The following is a 25,305-nucleotide window of genomic DNA, read 5'->3' on the forward strand; positions in this document are numbered from 1 at the left end:
GTGGAACTTACTTGATTGATGTCGATGCTGGGGCCCGTTGCCGTTTGAAGGAAGAAAAAAAAAAGGTGGAAAAAAGGGACCTGCAAAGGCGAGAGGAAGGGAAACCTCCAGGACAGCTGCTCTTTGCCCTCCTTCAGCGGCCCAAGAGTTCAGACCAGCAGCGGCAGCTCTGTATGCTTTTAACTTCGGCACAGAGCTGCCCCTAATCAATAGTTTAGCGCGGTTTCATGAGGCAGCCTCGGGGCCTTTGATAGCCGGCCCACTTCGATGATGCGATGTGGGCCGGCCTAGCAAAGGCCCCGAGGCTGCCTTATGAAACCGCGCTAAACTATTGATTAGGGGCAGCTCTGTGCCGAAGTTAAAAGCATACAGAGCTGCCGCTGCTGGTCTGGAGGTGCGGAGACAAGGCAGGAGGCAAACGCGGTGGAAGGCAGGAGTCCCGGCACAGCGACTGCAACAGGAAGTTGCAAGTCAGCTGACGCCGGCCTTTCGTTGCGGCGGGGACCGAATCCTTCGCGGACCGGCAAGATTTTGTTTGCGGACCGGCACCGGTCCGCGGACCGGCGGTTGAAGAACTGTGACCTAGATGATTTCCTAATAAACATTGAAAGGATTGTTGTTTATCAGGATGGCCAGAAGCAGCATTGACAATTTATTTTGGAAATCTTATCAATAGCAGTCAGACCAGCTTTCAGGATGTTTACTCCACAGGGATGGCCACCTTTGCACAAGTGAAGGCTGCCATTCTGGAGAGAGCTGTCTGCACTCCAGAAGCCTATCATCAATGATTCCAAAGAATGTGTCTGCAGGGAAAGAAGAATCCCCAGAGCTTTTTATACAGACTTAAGGAAGTAGCCTGAAGGTAGCTTCATCCCGAGGGAAAATCTGGCCTGGACATAGCGATAGTCATACTCCTCAAACAGTTCCTGGAAGGGCTACTCCAGTCCGTAAGGTAGTGGATGTGGTGGCATCCTGATTTGACCCTGAGGGTGTGGTTACGGTAGCAGAAGCTGCCTACTAGGCGCAACCAGAAGTTGAAATTTACAGGGAAAGTAAGCACACTGGGAATCCTGGGAAGTGAAGATAAAAGGCAGGGTCCAGGAAGACAAAGGCTCAAAACACGCCTTTTAGCCCGAGGTCCCCCAAAAGTGGGTCAGAGCCCTGGAGATCTTCATCACCCAGAACCCAACACCTTCCAGGGAGGTCAGACCAATGGAGACCTGCTTTACACAAAGCACCCCAACCCTTGTGGAACCAAAGACAAGGCCCAAACTCTTCCATCTGCTTTACATGCAAAAACTAGGGGCATCTGACAAAAGACTCCAAGAATAAGTAAGGACACTATGGATGTGAATATGGTAGAACTCCATGACTGTATTATTGTGGAGACATCTCAACCCGGAGAGAGGAACTGCCTGATGAAAATAGAACTGAATGGGAATCCTTACCAAGTGCTAATAGACTCCGGCAGCATCAAGACTCTCATACAAAGAGAAACAGTTACCTGACTGCAAGTAAATTATGACAACTGTGGTGCTATCATGTGTGCATGAAGATCACAGACAGCATCCTACAACCCAGATATCCCTCAAGACTCTGGTTGGGCAAGTTCAGCTGGAAGCAGCAATATTACCAAAGCTTCACTATCCAAATGTTTTGGGCTGGGACTTCTGAAGCTTGGGGTTATCTGAGTTCAGCTGCCTGCAGGTCCCCAGAAAAATGAGGAAGAGTCTTTCCCCAATATCCTTCCTTTCGAGGACCCTGACCTCTAGGTAGATGAACCAAAGGTGCCAAAGCCCTGGTGACAATAAAAATTACAAGGTCTCCTGAATTTGGGGACTGTGGTTGATGAGGATCAAGTATCAGGAGAAGAGGAACAGGATGCCCGAAACCCATTGGCTAGCCTACCTGAGTGGAGTAGGAGTTGATCCCCAGGAGATTTTAAAAGACCCCATGCCAAATCATCTCTCAAAACTATGGAATTCCACAGGGCTCTATCCTATCGCCGATACTATTTAATCTTTTCTTAGCCCCTCTGCTGATTCTCTTTCAATCTATAGGATATATAGCTTTCACATACGCCGATGAAATGCAGCTTCTCCATCCCCTGAATCCCAACCTTACCAACGAAGTCCAAGAAATCGGTTGTAAACTAACCAAAATCAGCTTTTGACTCAATCATAATATGCTTGCATTAAATATCCCAAAAACAAATGGCGACTTGTTTCACCACCTCAGATATGAAAGACTTATCTTGGCCTATCTGTATTGAATCAACTTCAGTACAGATGGACACTGTGACCGGGTAATACTTGGACTGGATTAGCCAGAGTCCTGACGTGGGTCATCCAAGCCTCAGCCAAACGGTTGAATGAGGCATGGAGGGTAGAGGGGTGTCTGCATCAAATAAAAAAAAAGGTCCAGCAAAGGTGTTTAGTGTGAATTATTATGTCTTTATTTTCTGGTTTATACTGTGGTGAAAGGAAAAACAAAACACAAACTTGCTCTGGTTGCTAAACAGCTTGTTAGCCCAATTAGGCTCCACAGCTGTACAGTTCACAATCTGACAATTTTGCACAAACATGTGCTTTCAACAGGCTATGCTCTGCCAGTCCTTATTGCAAGAACAAAAATAAATAACAAAATTTCAGTATCAAAGTTCTAAAACTGGCTGGGACTTATAGCGGCTGATCACGAACAAATTGTTCCAGAGTCATTATATTCAAAATGTTCAAAATTTAAAATACCTAGTCTTAAAGAAATTGAATCCACTCTTAAGTCCATTAATATTAAGGGTTCTAAGGCAGACCTCATTCCTCCTTTTATCTTCAAACATTACTTTGAAATTTTTGGTCCTTTTATTCATACATTAGTTAATGAAAGCCTATGTCAAAACATCATGCCAAAAGCCTGGAAGAAATCAATCATCCGACCTATCATTAAAGATCAAAAAATTAGTTCCGAGGAACCATCTAATTACAGACCAATAGCAAACATCCCTTTCCTAGCAAAATTGACGGAAAAGGTAGTCTTTAATCAAATTTCAGAATTTGTTGAAAAAACCAGTGTTTTACACTCGAATCAAACCGGTTTCAGACATCACCATAGAACAAAACACTCTTTAATTGGTATGTCCACTTCTATACATTACTTTTTGGATCACCATCAATCGGTTCTATTAATTTCTATTGATCTTTCTGCAGCCTTTGATACGATCGATCACCAATTTCTAATTAATAGACTCCAATCTATTGGAATTGCAGACCAAGTTCTTTCTTGGTTTGTATCATACTTCACAGACCATACTTCTACTGTTCTTTTTAATAACTCAATGTCTAAAACCTCACAGACCACATATGGTGTTCCTCAAGGATCTATTTTTCTCCTCTGTTATTTAATATTTTTCTTGCACCATTAATGACCTTATGCCAATCTGTAGGCTTCCACGTATTTGCCTATGCTGATGATATTCAGCTTTTACATCCATTGGATGCTAATAATTCTTCTGACATCATAAAGATTAATGAGAAGCTCGATCAAGTTTATCATTGGCTGGACACTAACAGATTGGCACTTAACATTAACAAAACTAATGTGATGCTTTTTCCATGGAAAGATAGTTCTAAACTTGTTTCTTCTATTTCTATAAAAAAATGTCCCCCTACAATCAGTTAACAACATAAAAATTTTAGGGGTGATTTTTGATCATAAGCTGACTTTACATGATCACATTAGTAATATTGTTAAAACAACCTTTTACAGGCTGCGCCAAATTCATTCACTCTCACAATTTTTATGTTCTAAATCCCTTAATATTCTTATTCACTCTTTGGTGATCTCTAAAATTGATTATTGTAATGCCCTTTTTAAGGGCATTTCTCTGAATGAAATTAAATGTTTACAAATTATTCAAAATGCTTCCATTAAACTTATAACTAAAACTAGGAAATTCGACCATGTAACTCCTCTTCTTAGGAAAGCGCATTGGCTTCCTATATCTCACCGGATAACATATAAATTATGCATACAGTGGTGCCTCGCATAACGGACGCCTCGCACAGCGAACGCTGCGCACAACGAACTTTATGTCTTGATCCGTACAACGAACTTCGTTTCACACAACAAAGTCGCCCGAGCTGCATCCTTCCGCGCAGGCACTGCGCTTAACTGCCCTCTCTCCGCCTGGTTCCCTCTTGCCCCCCCCGACTCCCCGACACGATCGGGGCAAAAAGGAGCCCAAGCCCTCTTGCCCCGCCGATTCCCCAACTCCCCACACAATATCGGGCCAGGAGGGAGCCCAAGTCCTCCTGGCCACGGCGACCCCCTAACCCCACCCTGCACTACATTACGGGCAGGAGGGATCCCAGGCCCTTCTGCCCTCGACGCAAACCCCCCCTCCCCCCAACGACCGCCCCCCCCCAAGAACCTCCGACCGCCCCCCCAGCCGACCCGCGACCCCCCTGGCCGACCCCCACGACACCCCCAACCCCCTTCCCCGTACCTTTCTGTAGTTGGCCGGACAGACGGGAGCCAAACCCGCCTGTCCGGCAGGCAGCCAACGACGGAATGAGGCCGGATTGGCCCATCCGTCCCAAAGCTCCGCCTACTGGTGGGGCCTAAGGCGCCTGGGCCAATCAGAATAGGCCCGGGAGCCTTAGGTCCCTCCTGGGGGCGGGGCCTGAGGCACATGGGCCCAACCCGACCATGTGCCTCAGGCCCTGCCCCCAGGAGGGACCTAAGGCTCCCGGGCCTATTCTGATTGGCCCAGGCGCCTTAGGCCCCACCAGTAGGCGGAGCTTTGGGACGGATGGGCCAATCCGGCCTCATTCCGTCGATGGCTGCCTGCCGGACAGGCGGGTTTGGCTCCCGTCTGTCCGGCCAACTACAGAAAGGTACGGGGAAGGGGGTTGGGGGTGTCGTGGGGGTCGGCCAGGGGGGTCGCGGGTCGGCTGGGGGGGCGGTCGGAGGTTCTTGGGGGGGGGCGGTCGTTGGGGGGAGGGGGGGTTTGCGTCGAGGGCAGGAGGGCCTGGGATCCCTCCTGCCCGTAATGTAGTGCAGGGTGGGGTTAGGGGGTCGCCGTGGCCAGGAGGACTTGGGCTCCCTCCTGGCCCGATATTGTCGGGGAGTTGAGGAATCGGCGGGGCAAGAGGGCTTGGGCTCCCTTTTGCCCCGATCGTGTCGGGGAGTCGGGGGGGCAAGAGGGCTTGAGCTCCCTTTTGCCCCGATCGTGTCGGGGAGTCGGGGGGGCAAGAGGGCTTGAGCTCCCTCTTGCCCCGATCGTGTCGGGGAGTCGGGGGGGCAAGAGGGCTTGAGCTCCCTCTTGCCCCGATCGTGTCGGGGAGTCGGGGGGGGGCAAGAGGGCTTGAGCTCCCTCTTGCCCCGATCGTGTCGGGGAGTCGGGGGGGGCAAGAGGGCTTGAGCTCCCTCTTGCCCCGATCGTGTCGGGGGTGCCAGGGACCACACGGAGTCACCCACCGTACCACCCGATTCGGGTAAGCGCAGGTATCGGTGGGTGGCTTATTTGCGGGGGGGTGCCTTATTTTACATTTTTTTCTAAAAAGGGGGGGCTGTCTTATTTGATGGCCCTGCCTTATCATCGGGGAAACACGGTAGAAAAAAAAAAAAAATGAACAGTTAAGTCCCAGTTTTTGCCGCTGAGACTCTGCCCTCTCACTGTAAAATTAGACTCTACTTAGTCTGTCTTTAAATTTAAAAAATGTGTGTTGTTTTAAAAAACAATTATGTTTTTAGATGTATCTAAATAAAAATAATAACCAAAAATTTATCTTTTTTTATGTCATCTTAGCATATTTTATGCTACAGAACGAATTATTTTTTTTAACATGTATTGTTATGGGAAAACGCGTTTCACACAACGAACGTTTCACATAACAAACTTGCTCCTGGAACGGATTAAGTTCGTTGTGTGAGGCACCACTGTACTTACTTTTAAATCCCTATTTTATAAAACTCCAGCATTCATCTTTAAATTATTAATCCCTTATACTCCAAATAGAACATTGAAATCCAATGAACAAAATCTATTGACGATCCCTTTTCTTAGGGTTATTAATACAAGACAGCAATTTATTTTTTCTGTTACTGCACCTCAAATTTGGAATTCCCTCCCTATTTATTTAAGGGAAGAGCGCAATCTGGAGAAATTTAAGAGTAATTTAAAAACTTTTCTTTTTAAAGATGCTTTTGATAATTAGCTAACTAGTTCGCTGGTTACATTTTTAATTCCACTGTACAATATTAAGGTTTTTTGTTTTCCCTGATTGTCTTACTTTCCTTTAATGATTTTGTATTTCATTCTCCTTTTTCCTTGTGTTTATGGTTTGTTAAGTTTGTCTATTAGTCCGCTTGGACGTAATATATTTCTAATGTATTGTATTGTTCCCTAAATATTGTAATTTTAAAATGTTCATCGCTTAGAAATATGATTAAGCGATTAATCAAAAATTTTATTAAACTTGAACTTGAAACAGCCCGGTTTTTTAACAGTATGTCTGTGTTTGTGCAATTTCAGGACACAATTATTCCAACTCTTCTGTTAACTTCAATTTAATCAGAAGCAGGGATTCTACACCCTTCTATTATTAGGATTATTAGAGTTTGTGAGGCAATTCCACCTTCCCAGAAACAGCATATGATTTTCCCAAGCTTTTAATCAGTAAGCATGGCTTCAGGCAAACAGGATTCTACAGGTTCCATTTCATAATCACTTGTATACATTTCTTCTGGCATTTCTACATCCAAAATAGTGTTACCTTCAGAAGAATATTGACAAGATTTAGATCTGAGATTTTCTCCCTGTTTCCTGAGGGAAATGCTGGCTTCTGTCCTCTGAATTGCACTGGTCTGCCTCTTTCCAAGTGTTCTGGCAGGCTGAAGGTTGGTGGCTGCCCCTTTGGCCTAGAGACCACACCCTTTTTCTCTAGCCTTGTGCTGATTGTCTCTAAAAACACCTGTGATTCTCTGGTTCTTTGCTAATGAGCCTGGATAGCTTCCCTGCTGACTAACCCTGTCCCTAGCAGAGCTAATTGCAGGAGCTAATCCTTTTGTGGGTTTAGCTTTCTCCGGCCTGGTGCATGCTGGTACTTGTAGTTCTTTGCCTTTAGCATTCCCTACCCTAGAACTAGGCAGGTCACTTTGGGGCTGTCTTTCATTGGGGATAAATTCTGCAGGGCAGTTTCCCTTACCTGCCTGCTTCTAGTAGCAGGTTTAGTGATAGTTTTAGAGCACTGCAGGGTTTCTTCCAGCATGACAGGACTCTCCCTGTCACAACACAAAAATACTGGGTATCATTCTCAATAAAAATCTTACTTTTCACAAACAGATAAGCGTGGTCGTTCAGAAATGCTTCTACAAACTAAAGTTAATTTGTTCAATATCTTCTCTCCTTGGTCCCTCTCTCTTAACATCCTCATCTATTCTGTGGTTATTTCTCACCTTGATTACTGTAACTATATCAAGAAATACGTCAGCTTCAAATTTTCCATAACACAGCAATAAAACTCATTTACAAAGCAAAAAAATTTGATCATGTTACCCCCTTACTCTATGATGCTCATTGGTTGCCTATCTCACATCGTATAACCTACAAAATACTTCTTACATTTAAAACCAGACTTGCAAACACTCCAGCTTTTATCGATATCTTTTTACCCCTTATACCTCGAGGACACTGAGATCTAACAATCATAATCTATTAGTAATTCCCTCCATCCGTGAAATTGTCTATGACATTACCTGTAAGACAGTTTTTTTAGTTATGGCCCCCTCACTTTGGAACGCTATGTCCCGCGACCTTAGATTAGAATCTACCTTGGGGAAATTCAAATCTACACTCAAAACTTTCCTATTCAAAGACGCTTTTAACGCTTATCATTGAACTTTCCAGCCGAGGCTAACAAATTTTTCCCAGGATGCAATTCTCACCCGATTGTGATTTCCCATTTCCCTTACTTTTTAAAAAATATATTAGCTCAATGTAATTATATTTCCCATTCCCCCTTTTTCCTCATGGTTTCATGTTAAGTTTCATTTAGTCTATCTACTCCCCCTTTATTTTTTAACTAGAGCTGGGTTTTTTAAATTATTATTATTATTGTTAATTTTATTGTAAACCATTTAGATGTTTGTGATAGATGGTATATCAAGTAATTAGTAAATCTGAACTTGAATCTTGAGGATGAGTCCCTTAGGGGAATACGGGCTAAGGTTGTAAGTCTGGATGGGAATCACATGGGCAATCACGATTCCTCTAAGATAGCAACTCCATACTTCATAGTTAAGAGGGACTTGGTGTTCAGGTAGACAAGGGATCCCTGGAGGAGGAAGATATAGAGCAGCTTTTTAGTTCCAAATCTCTACCACAAGCAAGTTATGTAGTTAGATCATAGTCACCTGCTAGGAGGTCACCTGGGGAAAGAAAAAACCCGAGAATGAATTATTGCCTGGTTTTTCTGGCTAGGTATGTACAAACAAATAGACTTATTTTGTCAATCCTGCCCAACCTGCCAGTTGAGCAATCCTGCAAGGGTTCCAGCAGCCGCTCTTGTACTTATGCCCTTGATCAACACCCCTTTTGAGAGACTGTGTAAGGAATTTGTGAAGATATTATAAATGTCCATTTACTACCCACAGATGGATGGCATAGTGGAACATTTTAATATAACTCTTAAGCAAATGCTTAGAAAGTTTGTAGCTGAAGACGAGAATAATGGGAATTTCCTCCTTCCATATATGCTGTTTGCCATTCAGGAAGTACCCCAGAACTTGACAGGATTTTCTCTATTTCAACCGTTATATGAGCAGAGACCAAAATGAATCGATGTGGTTTGAGATGCCTGGTAGGAGGAATCCAGCCAAGGGAGGAATTTGGCCGAGTTCGATCTGCCATGCAGGAGAGGCTGAAGAAAGCCGGGGAAATAGCCAAGCTCTGCTTGGAGTAGTCTCAGGTGGGTCAAACCCAAGCCTACAACCATAAATATGTGCAGGGAGTCTCCGGGAGAGTCTTCCTGCCTTCTTCTGAAATCAAGTTCTTATGTAAATAGCAAGCTCCATATGAAATAGTGGAAAAGACAGGTCCTGTTAATTACAGGTTGGCCCAACCTGACAAGAGAGATAAGGTAAAGATATTCCATGTCAGTCTTTTAAAGAAATGGATCCCGGTGACTGCAGTGCTAGTCCAAAGGGATGACATTGGTCTAAAAGTTATGACAGAACCCAAACCTTTACAAGTCCCATTTGTTGATCAGCTTTCTTCTGCACAGAAAGCTGACCTGTAAAACTTAGTATGCAGAACCAAGATGTATTTCAGTGAAGCCAGGATGGACTCACCTTGCAACTTATGGAATTATCATAGATCCCAGGGTGGTGGTCCCAGCATCTCTATCAGATTCCAAAGGTCAAGCAATAAGCCATGGCAAAAGAGGTCACCAAAATGATAGAGTTGGACATCATTGAGGAATCTACCAATAATTGGTGATCTACCCATTGTACTGGTGCCAAAGCCGAATGGCAGCATCCAGTTCTGTATTGACTTCAGGAAGGTGAATGCTGTTTTCAGACTAGAGGCTTGCCCTATGCCAAGGGTGTATTAGCTAATTGAGCAACCAGGAGGATTCAGTTATCTCAAATTTAGACCTGACCAAAGGATATTGTCAGGTACCCCTCACTCTGGAGGCCAAGGATGAGATGGTCTTTTCTACACCCCAAGGTTTGTTCCAAGTCACTGTACTGCCTTTTGGCCTTCTTGGAGCTCCAGTTACCTTCCAACGCTTGGATGACTGTCTTTTTAAAATTGCAGGGGACTGTGCAGTAGCCCACTTAGATGTCATTGTCTCATCCAAGTGGAAGCAGTCCTGGGCAGTCTAAGGATCGCTGGGTTGATGGCCTATCTAAAGAAATGCTTCCTGAGATGACATGAGGTCCAGTGCCTAGGGTATTAAGAACATAAGAATTGCCACTGCTAGGTTAGACCAGTGGTCCATTGTGCCCAGCAGTCCCTCACCGGGGAGAGGTGAAGAGAAACCGCAGATTCAGAAACTGGAAACCATTACCCAGATACTAGTATTCCAAACCAATAAACAACGTGCAAGCCTTCCTGGGGCTCATTAGATACTACAGGTGATTCATCCCAGAATTTCCTGAGATGGCTGAGCTCCTGACTGCCTTCTGCAGAAGAAAGCCCTGGAAAAGGTTCAGTGGTTATTGAAACTGGACACAGCGTTCTGAACTCGAAAGGAGGACATCTGCTCAGAGTCAGTACTGGTCAACCTGGACTTCAACCGTTCCTTTGTGGTGCAAACAGATGTTTCAGAGGTTGGGCTTTGGGCTGTCCTGGCTTTGGGCTGTCCTGGCCCTGGAGAGGAATCCAGTGACCTTCATTAGTGGAGAAGAGCTATGTGGTGATTGAGAAGGAATCCCTAACAGTCAAATAGGCCTTGGAAACATTCTAGTATTATTTACTGGAATGACACTTTCTGCTGGTCACAGACCACTGACCGTTCAGTAGATGGCTCGCTACAAGGAACTGAATGCACGCATCATGAAGTGGTTCCTTCGCCTTCAAGCCTTAAGCTTTGATGTCCAACATTAGGTGAGCTGAGAACATGCTAATGCTGAATTTCTGTCTTGGGAGAAGGACCCTGACAAGGCAAGCACTCAGCCGGGCAGGTATGAGCTGATGGGGAGGGTATGTGAGGGATTCTATAGGATGCCACTCCCCCTGCTGGGTAATTTCTCACAGTGTCAGAGCCACCATCCCTAGGAGGAAGTAGCATGGAAGGGAAGGAGTCTATGAAGCATCTGCTAGGGAGTATAAGAGACAGGAATAGAGCAAGGTTTAGAAAGCCTAGGGGAGAAGTAAAGGAGTGATTCCAATATAGAAACATAGAAACATATAAAATGATGGCAGAAAAGGGCCATAGCCCATCAAGTCTGCCCATTCTAATGACCTACCCCCCCTGGCTTTACACCCTTAGAGATCCCATGTGAATATCCCATTTTCTCTTAAAATCTGACACGCTGTTGGCCTCAATCACCTGCAGAGGGAGTTCGTTCCAGTGATCGACCACTCTTTCGGTGAAGAAATACTTTCTGGAATCACCATGAAAGTTACCTCCCCTGATTTTCAGCGGATGCCCTCTGGTAAACGAGGGGCCTATAAGACGGAAAATATCATCTTCCACCTCGATACGACCTGTGATATATTTAAACGTCTCAATCATGTCTCTTCTCTCTCTTCGTTCCTCAAGTGAGTACAGCTGCAATTTATTTAGCCTTTCTTCGTACGGGAGATCCTTGAGACTTTAGACCATCCTGGTGGCCATTCGCTGAACCGACTCAATTCTCAGCACATCTTTCCGGTAATGTGGTCTCCAGAATTGAACACAATACTCCAAATGAGGTCTTGCCATGGATCAGTACAACGGCATTATGACTTCTGGCCTCCTGCTGACAAAACTTCTACAGGTACAACCCATCATTTGCCTTGCCTAGACATCCTGCTTGACTGAGGTAAGGCTACTATTGCTGAAGTACTGTGAGCCATGATCTAGGGTCTGGCTGGGGCCATCCCTAGTTAGCTGACTAGAGAAAACTGTTGCAACCTGTATTTGGGGCATGGCATGTTGGCCACAAAGAGTTTCTTGGCCCTGTAAGTTACAGCTCCATTTCAAGACTTTTGCTTTTGACTGAGACTTTTTTTTTTTTTCCTGAGCCTGTGAAGTAAAAGGCTCAGGTTTCTGAATTAATAAATAGTTCTGTTGTACCTTCCCTGTGTGTCTGTGTGCACAAACTTAACCTCAGAAATCTGTTCGGGCTATTAAAGGGATTTACAAGATAGATACCAGATCTATATAATATATGAGGGAAGACAATAATGAAAGTTAATTTAAACTGATGTTGATATATCTATGTTCACCATATTTGACTCACCTTGTATTAATTTTGCTTGTATTTGAACTACTGATTTAATAAAGTAAACTTGTCTATCCACATTTTCATTTTCTGCTTTAATGTTTTGAAGTAAGAACTCAAAATGTTCTTGATTATCCCAATGTCAAATTTGAACTGAGAGATGCGTACAAACCTGTTAGGGTTTGGCAAAACAGCAGAAGAAGAGCAGACTTATATGATATATATTTGTGTCTTGCACTATTGACGTTTAGAAAATCAATAAAGAATTTAAAAAAAAAAAAAAAGAAGAGCAGACTGGACCAGAGGTTAAAGTAGTCCAATGACTTATCACAACACTTAACGGGTTCAAGACAAATGACCAATGTGGCCAGGTTTCACCATAAGCAGCACTTCACCAGGGCAATGGTACTAGACAGCCTTGTATACTGGCTCTGAGGCCAGCTCTAGGTAGGGTAAAACGTGACCACATTGGGCATACGAGTATGTCTTGAATACCTCAAGAGTTGGGAAAATAAGTTATTGGACTACTTATAACTCTGATCTGCCCTTCTCTTGACAGTTTGGCTTTTACATATTAGTTGTCTTCTGCTTTTGAGGTCTGACAAAATCAATGTTCTTAAACTTTTATGATTAATTTTATACATTGGCATTACAGTTTATTTATTTGAAGTCCCAAAGAGAATGTTATCCCTGTTTCTACAGTCTTTAATTGTCAGAATTCCCAATTCTGGTTTTCTAAAATCTGTAGATTTAATTATCTCTATATGGTGAAATGTTATGAGTCATTCTCACCAACAGGGGTAGTACTTATGTTTTCTGTTTCTTGAATTGCAAGTAAATGGATTTGATGATCTTTCTGCCCCTAGATTTTTGTATTTGTGGTAGTACAGTACTGGTATGAACCAGCATAAGCTAAAGTGGGTGAAATCTTTGTTCATTTTGTAAGCTAACCAAAAGAATTTGCTGAATGATTTGCTTGATGCTATCTGACAGCAGAGCCACATAATACAAATATTATGTTGCCTGTGGGCTGCTTGGGAGAAATAAACCTACCGTATTTTCACGCAAATAACACGCACCCGTATAAAACGCGCACACGAATATAGCGCGCAGAAATCACGATGATTTGCACAAAAACTTTGATATACCGCGCTCACGGGTATACCGCGCATGCTGCCCGACGCTCCTTTCGCCCGCCCTGACTTTCCGTGCGCTGTCCCGACTCTCCGTTCACCCCCCCTGACTTCCGTGCACTGTCCCCCCTTGAAGGTCTGTCCCCATCCTGAAAGCCTGATGCCCCCCCCCGACGTCCGATACATCCCTCCCCCCCCCCGAAGGACCGCCGACTCCCCAACAATATCGGGCCAGGAGGGAGCCCAAATCCTCCTGGCCACGGCGACCCCCTAACCCCACCCCGCACTACATTACGGGCAGGAGGGATCCCAGGCCCTCCTGCCCTCGACGCAAACCCCCCTCCCCCCCAAGAACCTCCGACCGCCCCCAGCCGACCCGCGATCCCCCTGGCGACCCCCACGACCCCCCCCACCCCCCTTCCCCGTACCTTTGGTAGTTGGGCCAGAAGGGAGCCCAAACCCTCCTGGCCACGGCGACCCCCTAACCCCACCCCGCACTACATTACGGGCAGGAGGGATCCCAGGCCCTCCTGCCCTCGACGCAAACCCCCCTCCCCCCCAAGAACCTCCGACCGCCCCCCCGCCGACCCGCGTTCCCCCGGGCGACCCCCACGACCCCCCCACCCCCCTTCCCCGTACCTTTAGTAGTTGGCCGGACAGACGGGAGCCAAACCCGCCTGTCCGGCAGGCAGCCAACGAAGGAATGAGGCCGGATTGGCCCATCCATCCTAAAGCTCCGCCTACTGGTGGGGCCTAAGGCGCGTGGGCCAATCAGAATAGGCCCTGGAGCCTTAGGTCCCACCTGGGGGCGCGGCCTGAGGCACATGGGCCCAACCCGACCATGTGCCTCAGGCCGCGCCCCCAGGTGGGACCTAAGGCTCCAGGGCCTATTCTGATTGGCCCACGCGCCTTAGGCCCCACCAGTAGGCGGAGCTTTAGGATGGATGGGCCAATCCGGCCTCATTCCTTCGTTGGCTGCCTGCCGGACAGGCGGGTTTGGCTCCCGTCTGTCCGGCCAACTACTAAAGGTACGGGGAAGGGGGGTGGGGGGGTCGTGGGGGTCGCCAGGGGGATCGCGGGTCGGCTGGGGGGCGGTCGGAGGTTCTTGGGGGGGAGGGGGGTTTGCGTCGAGGGCAGGAGGGCCTGGGATCCCTCCTGCCCGTAATGTAGTGCGGGGTGGGGTTAGGGGGTCGCCGTGGCCAGGAGGGTTTGGGCTCCCTTCTGGCCCAACTACCAAAGGTACGGGGAAGGGGGGTGGGGGGGTCGTGGGGGTCGCCAGGGGGATCGCGGGTCGGCTGGGGGGCGGTCGGAGGTTCTTGGGGGGGAGGGGGGTTTGCGTCGAGGGCAGGAGGGCCTGGGATCCCTCCTGCCCGTAATGTAGTGCGGGGTGGGGTTAGGGGGTCGCCGTGGCCAGGAGGGTTTGGGCTCCCTTCTGGCCCGATATTGTCGGGAAGTCGGCGGTCGTTCGGGGTGGGGGTGCGAGTGGTCCTGCCGGGGGGGGGGATGTATCGGCCGTCGGGGAGTCGGCCGGGCAAGAGGGCTTGGGCTCCCTCTTGCTCCGATCGTGGATGCGGGTGCGGGTGGGAGCGCGTGCGAGCGGTCGTTCGGGGTGGGGGTGCGAGCGGTCCTGCTGGGGGGGTGAATCGGGCGTCGGGCGGGGTGGGAACTATGTTTTAAAACTTTGGTATACCGCGCTCACGCATATAACGCGCGAGGGGTATGCGCGGTAGGTAAAAACGCGTATAACGCGCGCGTTATATGCGTGAAAATACGGTAATTGGTATTTATTTGTAGCATGTTTCAGCCTTTTGTAGATTTATATACACTTGCATTGGCTGCTGAAATAAATGTTAATTTACTACATTAGTGCCATTAGAATATGCTGAGAAATAGTTCTAACCATCAGAATTCAATCTGCTTTATGTGTTCGGGTTTGAATTTTTATTTTTTTTTACAGTCTTTCCCATGGTTGTCAAATATTAAAATGTAATATTACATTTTCTGATTTTATACAAACAGATTTTCTCCGTTTGTCCCAGCTCTGCCATGTATGTTGTTTCTCTTCCTCACCTTCATTTATTTCAGCATCTGTATCATCATTATTCAATTCTCTTGGTTCTCTATACTTTCCCCATAACTCTTGTTTCTTGGCAACCATTTATCTCTGACAAATCTGTCCACCTCTTGCCGTTTGTCCACATATATCTATAATTACTCCTTAACCTTGATGGCCCATGATCTTTGTTTTATATGAAACAAAAAAAACCAAAAAGAAAATTATTTGTAAAGCCACATATGTTGCTCATTATGGGAAGGAATCAAATGTTATAGTCAAAATAGAGTATTCTGAAAATACTGGCATGCTTTTCCCTTCTTTAAATGAAAATTAGTTTGTACAGATACACATCTGTTTTGAAGACTTTATTAACACAGTAAGGTTTCCACAGTGGATTAATTCTTAATATTGAAAGAATAAAGATAATTATCATGATTTGTATAGCACATACCAGATGTCTGCAGTGCTATGTAAGCACCCATAATAGACTGTCTCTGCTTTTTGCAGCTGTCAATGTAGTTAAGACAGACAGTAAAAACAAATAGGAGTCTTTGAACTAAAATCAGCAAGGGGGTGTCTGAAAAGAATTAAAATATGTGACTATAGAAGGATATATAATGTTGCTGAAAGAGAGCAAAAAAATATGAAATATTTGGGGAGTTATAAATTATTTTAAAGAATTTTGGTCATGTATAATTTTAATTAATTTTTACTACACAACCTTTTCTGCAGTGTAAATATGAATAGGATCCCAGTGCTGTATTAGAAATAATAAATGAACTTTCACTCTAGTATTCAGATAGGTGAATAGTTTACATGGATAAGAAGAATTAAGGTACGGATATTAGATAAGAGGCAATATGCTGTAACTATGAGGCTATTATTGGCAGAAACTATGACAAGTAGATTATGTGCTATTTAACCCAGTGTTAATCATCCATTAGAGCCCAAAGAATAATTTAAAACAGTCTGCAAAGGTGGATTAATAGTTCTCTTATTGAACTCCCTAAATCCTTGAAATTTAACCAATCCTAACAAGAAAAGAAATAAATTATGTGGCTGAGAGGTTTAGTGTCTTCCAGACAGATTTAGTGTCTTCCCCATTTTTCAGAACCAGAATTCCGATTAGTACTTAAGCAAATACATTAGAGTTTTGTAATTAAAAAAAGTTGAAAAATTAAGACACCCAATCAGTATCAAAACCAACACTCTTCTCGTTGTAATACAATGTATTCAGGATCTGAATCTTCCTATCCATCCAATTACAGTAGACTTTCTCATTTTCTCCAATCACTTCCTCCAGAACCAAATATACTATATTACAAGAGAACTGCCCTAGCCGGGGTGTTAGTAATTCAGTAAGCAAGCAGTGCAGAAGAGATTTTTTTGTTGTTATCTACTTAAAATGTAGTTTAACTTGACTCTTTGACTAGCTAAACATTTTAGATTAACTACTGAAAAGTAGCTTAACAATGTAGTTAGAAACATAGAAACATGATTGCAGATAAAGGCCAAATGGCCCATCCAGTCTGCCCATCTGCAGTAACCATCATCTCTTCCTCTCTCTAAGAGATCCCACGTGCGTATCCTAGGTTTTCTTGAATTCAGACACAGTCTCTGCCTCTGTCTCCACTATTTCTTCCAGGAGACTGTTCCATGCATCTACCACCCTTTCTATAAAAAAGTATTTCCTTAGATTACTCCTGAGCATATCACCTCTTAACTTCATCCTATGCGCTCTCATTCCAGAGCCTCCTTTCAAATGAAAGAGACTCGATTCATGATCATTTACGCCACATAGCTATGTAAACATCTCTGTCATATCTCTCCTCTCCCGCTTTCCTCCAAAGTATACAGATTGAGATATTTGTCTGTCCCCATATGCCTTATGAAGAAGACCACGCACCATTTTAGTAGCCTTCCTCTGGTTCGACTCCATCCTTTTTATATCTTTTTGAAGGTGAGGCCTCCAAAATTGTATACAATATTCTTAATGAGGTCTCACCAAAGTCTTATACAGGGGCATCAATACCTCCTTTTTTCTACTGGCCATACCTTTCCATATGCACCCTAGTATCCTTCTAGCTTTTGCTGTCACTTTTTCAACCTGTTTGGCCACTTTAAGATCATTACACCCAAGTCCTGCTCTTCTATCATGCACATAAGTTCTTCACCCCCTAAATTGTACCGTTCCCTCTGTTTTTTGCAACCCAAATGCATAACCTTGCATTTCTTAGCATTAAATTTTAACTGCCAAATTTCTGATCATACTTCAAGCTCCGCAAGGTCTTTCTTCATGTTATTCACCCCATTTGGGGTGTCTACTCTATTGCAGATTTTGGTATCATCCGCAAAGAGGCAAATCTTACCCAATAGCCCTTTAGCAATATTGTTTATAAAAAGAACAGACCCAAGAACATAACCTTGAGGCACACCACTGGTAACATCCCTTTCCTCAGAGTGATCTCCATTGATCACTAACCTCTGTTGCCTTCCACTGAACCAGTTCTTGACCCATCCCATCACTTTGGGACCCATCACAAGAGCACTCAGTTTATTTATTAGACGTCTGTGTAAAACACTATCAAAGGCTTTGCTAAAATCTAAATACACCACATATAATGCACTCCCTTTATCCAATTCTCTGGTCACCCAGTCTATAATTAATAGATTTTCTAGTGCAAAAGGCATCCAAGTCTTAACTCAATGGGTTATTCTCCTTTAATCACAAGTTGTGTAGAAGACATCATCTACATTTTTTGCTCCATCTCCTACATCCCTGGTCTGAGCTGTAGCTCCTCAGCTTTTCCTTCTACACGTGAGTTTGAAGGTAATTTTTTGATCTGCTGATTCTGGTTTATTATTTCAGGGGTTTATCCAGATTTTGAGACTTCTCGATGCTTCAGAGGTCCCCAGTATTATTGGGGCAGCTTTGCCTGGGAGAAGACACAGACTCTCTAGATTAGAAGTCTATAGTTGAGAGGGCAGCCCTTTTACAGGGCACCTGCCTGGCAAGTCTGCATTAACACTTTTTTGGTGGCTCAGGGTCTATGCTTCTGGTAACAGGGCTTGCTCCTAGTACTCCCAGAGCTTGAGCGTAGGCTGTGTGGCCCCATATCGGTCTTGAGGATTCTACCAAGTGCCAACTGTGTCCCTGACTGGCAGCCCAAAGACACATGCATTTGTATCATTTTTACATGCAGTATTCTTCTCCATATCCCAGCTGCTGATTTAGCTGAAGCAGGCACTGCACCAGCACAACTCTGAATTCAGTCTATTGCTGCTATGGGAGACATTGGGGGGTCTCTAATTTCAGTTTGGGGGGTTTCTGTGACTAGGTTTACGGTACTCCACTTCCAAAAACCCCTTTCCTGAATTTTTTAATTTTGGTGTACAGTAGCTCTCCAGAGTGGAAGAAACTCTAGCAAACAACATTAAGAAAGGGGACAAATCCTTCTTCCGGTATATCAGTGACAGGAAAAAAAACACAGACGGGATAGTACGCCTGAAAAAAACAGACGGGAATTACGCAGAATCAGATCCCGAAAAAGCAGAAATACTAAATAAATACTTCAGCTCGGTCTTCACCTGCGAGGCGCCAGGGTCCGGCCCTCAATTGAAACCACAGTCAAACACAAAAGACCCGTTTCGGAATTTTAAATTCACACCCAGCGAGGTTTACTTTGAGCTAACAAAACTCAAGGTGGACAAAGCCATGGGACCGGACAATATGCACCCCAGAGTGCTTAGGGAGTTAGGTGATGTCCTGGCAGAACCGTTAGCCGTACTATTCAATCTCTCATTGAGTACAGGGACAGTCCCCTTGGACTGGAAAACAGCTAACGTCGTTCCTCTACACAAAAAGGGTTGCAAGACAGAGGCTGCAAATTACAGACCGGTGAGTCTGACATCAATAGTATGCAAAATCATGGAAACACTGATCAAACGCCAGTTGGACACGGTCTTGAACGAAGGGAATCTACGGGACCCCAATCAACATGGATTCACCAAGGGTAGGTCCTGCCAATCAAACCTCATCAGCTTCTTTGACTGGGTAACAAAAAGACTGGACGAAGGAGATTCACTGGACATAGTGTACCTGGACTTCAGTAAAGCTTTTGACAGCGTCCCATACCGCAGACTGCTAAACAAGATGAAATCAATGGGGTTAGGAGAGACTCTGACGGCATGGGTCAGAGATTGGCTGAGTGGCAGACGTCAGAGGGTGATGGTTAACGGTACTTTCTCTGGGACATCGGAGGTGACCAGCGGGGTGCCTCAGGGCTCGGTCTTGGGTCCGCTCCTCTTCAACATATTCATAGGAGATCTGACTCAAGGGCTTCAAGGTAAAGTAACATTATTCGCCGACGACGCCAAACTATGTAATATGGTAAGCGAGGGCAATTTACAAGATAGTATGGCGCAGGACCTGCGCACATTGGAATGCTGGTCCTCAACCTGGCAGCTGGGCTTCAATGCTGGAAAATGTAAGGTCATGCACCTAGGTAACAGAAACCCGTGCAGAACTTATACCTTGAACGGGGAGACCTTGACCAGGACTTCAGCGGAACGAGATTTGGGAGTAATCATTAGTGCAGACATGAAATCTGCCAATCAGGTGGAGAAGGCTTCCTCAAGGGCAAGGCAGATGCTGGGTTGCATCCGTAGAAGTTTTGTCAGCAGAAAGCCTGCTGTCATTATGCCATTGTACAGGGCCATGGTGAGACCTCATCTGGAATACTGCGTGCAATTCTGGAAGCCACACTACCGCAAAGACGTGCAGAGGGTTGAGTCGGTCCAAAGAATGGCCACCAGAATGGTCTCAGGGCTTAAAGGTCTCCCGTACGAAGCAAGACTAGACAATTTGCAGCTCTACACTCTAGAGGAGCGCAGGGAGAGGGGAGACATGATTGAGACGTTTAAATACGTCACCGGACGTATAGAAGTGGAAGATAACATCTTCCTTCTTAGAGGCCCCTCAACCACAAGAGGGCACCCGCTCAAACTCAGGGGCGGAAAATTTCACGGCGACACCAGGAAGTATTTCTTCACGGAGCGAGTGATTGATCGGTGGAACGGGCTTCCAGTGCAGGTGATCGAGGCCAGCAGTGTGCCAGATTTTAAGAATAAATGGGACGCCCATGTGGGATCCCTAAGAGGGTCAGGGCAAAACACTAGCTAATCTTAAGGGGAGGGTCTATAGTGGGCAGACTTGATGGGCCTTGGCCCTTTTCTGCCGTCATCTTTCTATGTTTCTATGTTTCTAAAATGCTGCCACCATGGCCATCATTGGATTTACTGATTTTCTTTTAAAAGCCTCTATCTGCCTCAGAAGGCCTCAGTTTGGTTTAAAATCGATAACCAGGTTGTTTTACCCCGATTGATATCAGATTTGCACTGGATGACCGGCTGAGTGTCCATGTTCCATGGGGCAGCGCTGAGCTTAGCAGTTTCTGGTCCCTCTAGGGTGATGGACTCACAAATGGCTTGTTTTTTGTTTCAAAAATCCTCTGTAGAGCCCTTGGTTTGCAACTTGGCATCTTCAGCAAAACACAAATGTGCAGATGCCTCAAAGCCCATGAGGAGAAAAGATGTGTCCCTTGCAGGGATCCTTTAGGCATCCTGTTTATAGCTTTACCCCTGATTTTGTGAGTCTGTTTGAAGCCTATCTAGCTTACCGGGGTCAACCTGCACTCTCTGGGGACATATTGGTACCTGGGAAGGGGGTTTTCCATTGCAAGTTGAGGTTTTCCCATGATGCTGTGTCCACAGGAGCCAGAGGCCCAGTCAGAAAATGACTGGGGGTCATATTCAATGTCTTTACTCCCTCACAGTGAGTCTTTTATTTTAGAGGATTCAGGGTCTCAGCCGGGGGCCACCAGTCAAGAGTCTTTGGCAGCTCTGGACAGGGAGAGGACCCAACGGTGTGCTGTCATTTTAAACCAGCAACTTTGGTAGAAGTCATTACAGAATCCTTGAGTGAATTAAAGCTTGAACCCCGCAGAATCTGCTACTCAGCTTTCTGTCATGGGGGTTTACGTCAAGGAATTATTGTCTAGATGGTAACATCTGGAAGGAGTTGAAATGTGGTGGGAGACTACAATGGGCACTCACGGCAGCCATTTTGATGACAGCTCTGTACGGGCAAGGAGCGTAGGACGATCGATCCTGTCCCGCATCACCGCTAGACCATGTAAGGTCTGGGGAAGGTCCAAGATGCAGCGTTTCTTTAAAAAAAAAAATCATAAATAACCGAAAACACGGGTACTGAAACTGCAGATTCAGAGGGGTACTGTAATGTTGCCAATTTTTACTACTTTAACTAGTTAACATGTGATGCTTGCAGTTAAAAGTAAAAAAAATAAAAGTGGAAAGAAAGATATAAATGACAATTCCTCAGTAAACAAATGAAACAGCAAACCTGGAAAAAGGATTTTGCTGTTGCAAAACTCATCATTTGAACAGTGGATCATTGTATCTTGAATTTTGCTATTCAGTGAATATAACCTATAAGAACTGTGGAGTTGCCTATGTTTGAACTGCTTAGATGAGTTGGGCCAAATTAAAGCAGAGATGAAGCTAAAGTTGTTAGCAATTTTTGATGAACAGACATTGTAGTTGCAGTACTTTTACTTTTTACTCAAAAAGTATTATTTTAGGGACTTTTACTTGAGAAAAGTTTTAATTTGTTTTTCATTTTATTTAAGAATCAAAATATGCATTTAGCTTTACTTTTACTTAAGTACTTTGACCTAGTTCAGACATGGACAACTCTGGTCCTTGAGGGCCGGAATCAATCGGGTCTTCAGGATTTCCCCAATGAATATGCATGAGATATTTGCATGCACTGCTTTTAATTCATATTCATTGGGGCAGTCCTAAAAACCCGATTGGATTCCTGCTCTCGAGGACCGGAGTTGCCCATATCTGATCTAGTACTGTGAACAACAGTGATGAGAAGTAGTGGCAAAGTTGTACAGCCGATCATCTATGTTTTTTAGTCTGTCAATGGGCAATGCAGTAAGCAAGTGCTATCTTTGTCTTGTTTCTTTTTTCTTGTTCCTGATTGAGCAATTACAGCGCTGTTTTACCCATTTGCTAGGACACACAAATTTTTGAATCCTAGTCTAGCATAAGTCATGGATAAGACTAGTTAGGTTTGTTTTGTATTTAGAACTGGATTTTCTGAGATGAAAACATTACAAATTATTTAGATGCATGCCTTTTTAAAGTATGTTGTGTAGTTTCTTTTTAAACTTTGGCCCCAACAATGGAGTACCTTTTTCCAAGTAAAGGTAAAGAATTGATTTTTATCTAATGGTAGAAAACTGGAACGCTCTTCCTTAGTCTGTCATAAGGGAAAACACCCTCCAAGGATTCAAGACAAAGTTAGACAAGTTCCTGCTGAACCGGAACGTATGCAGGTAGGGCTAGTTTCAGTTAAGGTGCTGATCTTTGACCAAAGGGCTGTCGCGTGAGTGGACTGCTGGGCACGATGGACCATTGGTCTGACCCAGCAGCGGCAATTCTTATGTTCTTATGTTAGTTCTTATTTGTAATGCAGTAAAGACCTGCTTAACTACTCTGCAGGTATAAAGGGAGCAGCTTTAATAATGTAAGGAATTTTGACATTTATCTTTTTATATACTGTGTAACAGGCCACAAGAGAGATCTTAAGTCATCACTGTACTACTCTCGGCAATGCTTTGAGGAAGGAAAATGACTTTGCTCTCATTATTGATGGTAAATCACTGAAGTATGCACTGACATTTGGAGTTAGACAGTATTTTCTGGACCTGTCTTTATCATGTAAGGCAGTTATTTGTTGCAGGTAAGATTTCTTAACTGCTCTAATATTTATCAGATGCATGTTTGCTAGTTTTATTCATGTCTTGTTTAGTGGAGAAAAGACCCATTAACAAAAGCTAATTTTCGTCCTAACAAGCTTACATTTTGAACTACTAAAAAATGTTTTTAAATATGTGTCATAATCTAAGAAAAGGGACCAAGTCTTAGAAACTGAGTTTTTCAGTTGGTAGGTAATCAAGATGCTAATTCAAATGCAACAAAACGCATCTTTCTATCATTTCATTTGCCAGAGATACACCATTTCAATTAACAATTTTTTTTAGTTATAAATAGAATCCAACTGACATTCTGTTACATCTACTCTGGAGTCATAAAACAGGTCATTCATTCCAACCCTCAAACTGGGTGTTGCAGAAATCCATCACTTCATTTTACTCTCCTCTGCTCCTCCCACTTGGCAGAGGAATACAGAGCCCCCCTGCAGTTCTTCACGTTTCTTGGGATAAGGGTCAGGTCTCCCACCCCCAAAAGCCCCAAATGCCCTGATGTGTAGCTTTTCCCCAGAATTTGTTCAGCTCACGTGGAGAGCGTATTTCATTGACCCAGCCCACGCAGCACAGCCGATAGGAGCAGCACCACCTTCTCTGTCAGGGTCTTCCCTTGTAGGTGTTCCTGTTCAAGCTCCCAATTCCCCTGTCATCACGAATCTGGATGGTCTGCTCTGACGAGCTGATACCCTGGATTCTGTGTCCACCCTGGATGACTTGGATACTGTTTGTGATATGATTAGCCAGCTGATCTCTGAGAGCCCTGAGATAAGGGATCACCACTCTGTTTATCGGCTATATAAGTCAGCATTTATCCATCATTTTATAGCAGACACCATAAAGGAACTGAACTTGGAGGCTCAGCCCTCCACATCTCAATGTACAGTCATACTTGGACATCCTTTTTTCCATCACATCTTGAGCTCACAGCTCTGGTTACAGAGCAGTGGGTGACTTTGGAGAGTTCCTTTAGGCTGTCTAAGGCCATGGCTAAGCTTTATCCCATAGCACTGGATTTTCAGAAGCTCTTTGAGCAGCGGAAAGTGGATTTGGTGGTGGCTCAGGTGACCAAGCACACTGCCCTCCCCAGTGAAGGAGGGATTATGTTGAAGGTTTCTCAGGATCACAGGATAGACCTGGTTCTGAGGAAGCTTTTTGAAGTGACTTTGGGTATTAAGGCAGCTGCAGTTGCTTCCTTTGTAACACGTGCTTGTCAGGAGGAGGATGTCTCCCCCCAGTTAATACTGGAAGGAGTTGACTATGTAGGTGATGCTTTCTATTCAAGTGTTAGGCAAGATGTCAGCTTATCCTATTTTGGCTCGCAGAACACTCTGGATTCACCACTGGGCTGGAGATTTGGCTTTAAGGCGACTCTCAGCAGACTTCCTTTCAAGGGTCAAATGCTTTTTGGCAAGGGACTAGATGATCTGATAGCTAGTGTGGCAGACTGACAACCTAAGTCCTTTCTAGATAATGAGTCTCGGCATGTTTTTGGGAGAAGTTGTGGCAATTTTTGTCCCTGCTGCAGGTTTCACCAAGACTCCTCAGGTTCGTCTGGCCAGAGATTTTCTCAAAACTACAAGCATTATTCAAACCCTAAATGTGAACAGGTTTCAGGTTCGTTCCAGCACCTTCTCTAAGAAGTCACAATGATGCCAGGGTCTTAGCCGCACCTTATCGCATTGGAGGGCGGCTGACTGCATTCCTACAGGAATGGGAGCAAATATCCTTGGACAAATGGGTGCTGGACATCATATGGAAGGAATACAAGATAGACTTCTTCCACCTCCCTCTGGAATTATTTTTGGACTTTCCAGTGAGAAGGTCAGAGAAAAAATTAAAAATCAAGGAGACTGCAGCATCTCTTGGACATTCAGACTGTAGAACCAGCTCCTGAAAGCGATTCAAGTTCCAGCAGATACTCCCTATACTTCATCATGCCAAAGAAAGACTCAAAAGACTGGAGACCCATCCTGGATCTCAAGTTAGTCAATGCATTTCTATGGATTCTGCACTTTCACATGGAAACGGTGCATTCGGTCTTTACAGCAACGGCTCTGGGAGAGTTTCTGACTTCCCTGGGTCTGACGGAAGCCTATCTGTATATTCCTTTCTTCCCCGGGCACCAGAAGTATCTGAGATGTCATGTTCTGTAGTAGCATTTCCAGTTTGCGGCCCTACCATTCGGGTTGTCAGCGGCCCCTTTTACCTTCACCAATGTGATGGCAGTGGTAGTGACATATCTTCGCAGAATGGGGGTTCTGGTTCATCTATACCTGGATGATTTGTTTGATCAGGGTGTCATCAAGACTAGAGTGTGAGCAGACAG

At 44.8% G+C, this 25,305-nt stretch overlaps 1 protein-coding gene across 6 annotated transcripts in view; it reads left to right on the forward strand.

Moving 5' to 3' along the window:
• The window catches only part of ATP8A1 (ATPase phospholipid transporting 8A1), a 449,033-nt gene that overhangs the window by 284,475 nt on the left and 139,253 nt on the right, over positions 1–25,305 (forward strand). For all 6 annotated transcript variants that reach the window (XM_033946346.1, XM_033946365.1, XM_033946336.1 and 3 more), the window contains one exon: positions 22,779–22,951. In XM_033946346.1, the coding sequence (XP_033802237.1) occupies positions 22,779–22,951 (173 nt within the window). The remainder of the gene's footprint in view (positions 1–22,778; positions 22,952–25,305) is intronic.

The sequence above is a fragment of the Geotrypetes seraphini genome, chromosome 1 (assembly GCF_902459505.1).
Source record: "Geotrypetes seraphini chromosome 1, aGeoSer1.1, whole genome shotgun sequence".
NCBI lineage: Eukaryota > Metazoa > Chordata > Amphibia > Gymnophiona > Dermophiidae > Geotrypetes > Geotrypetes seraphini.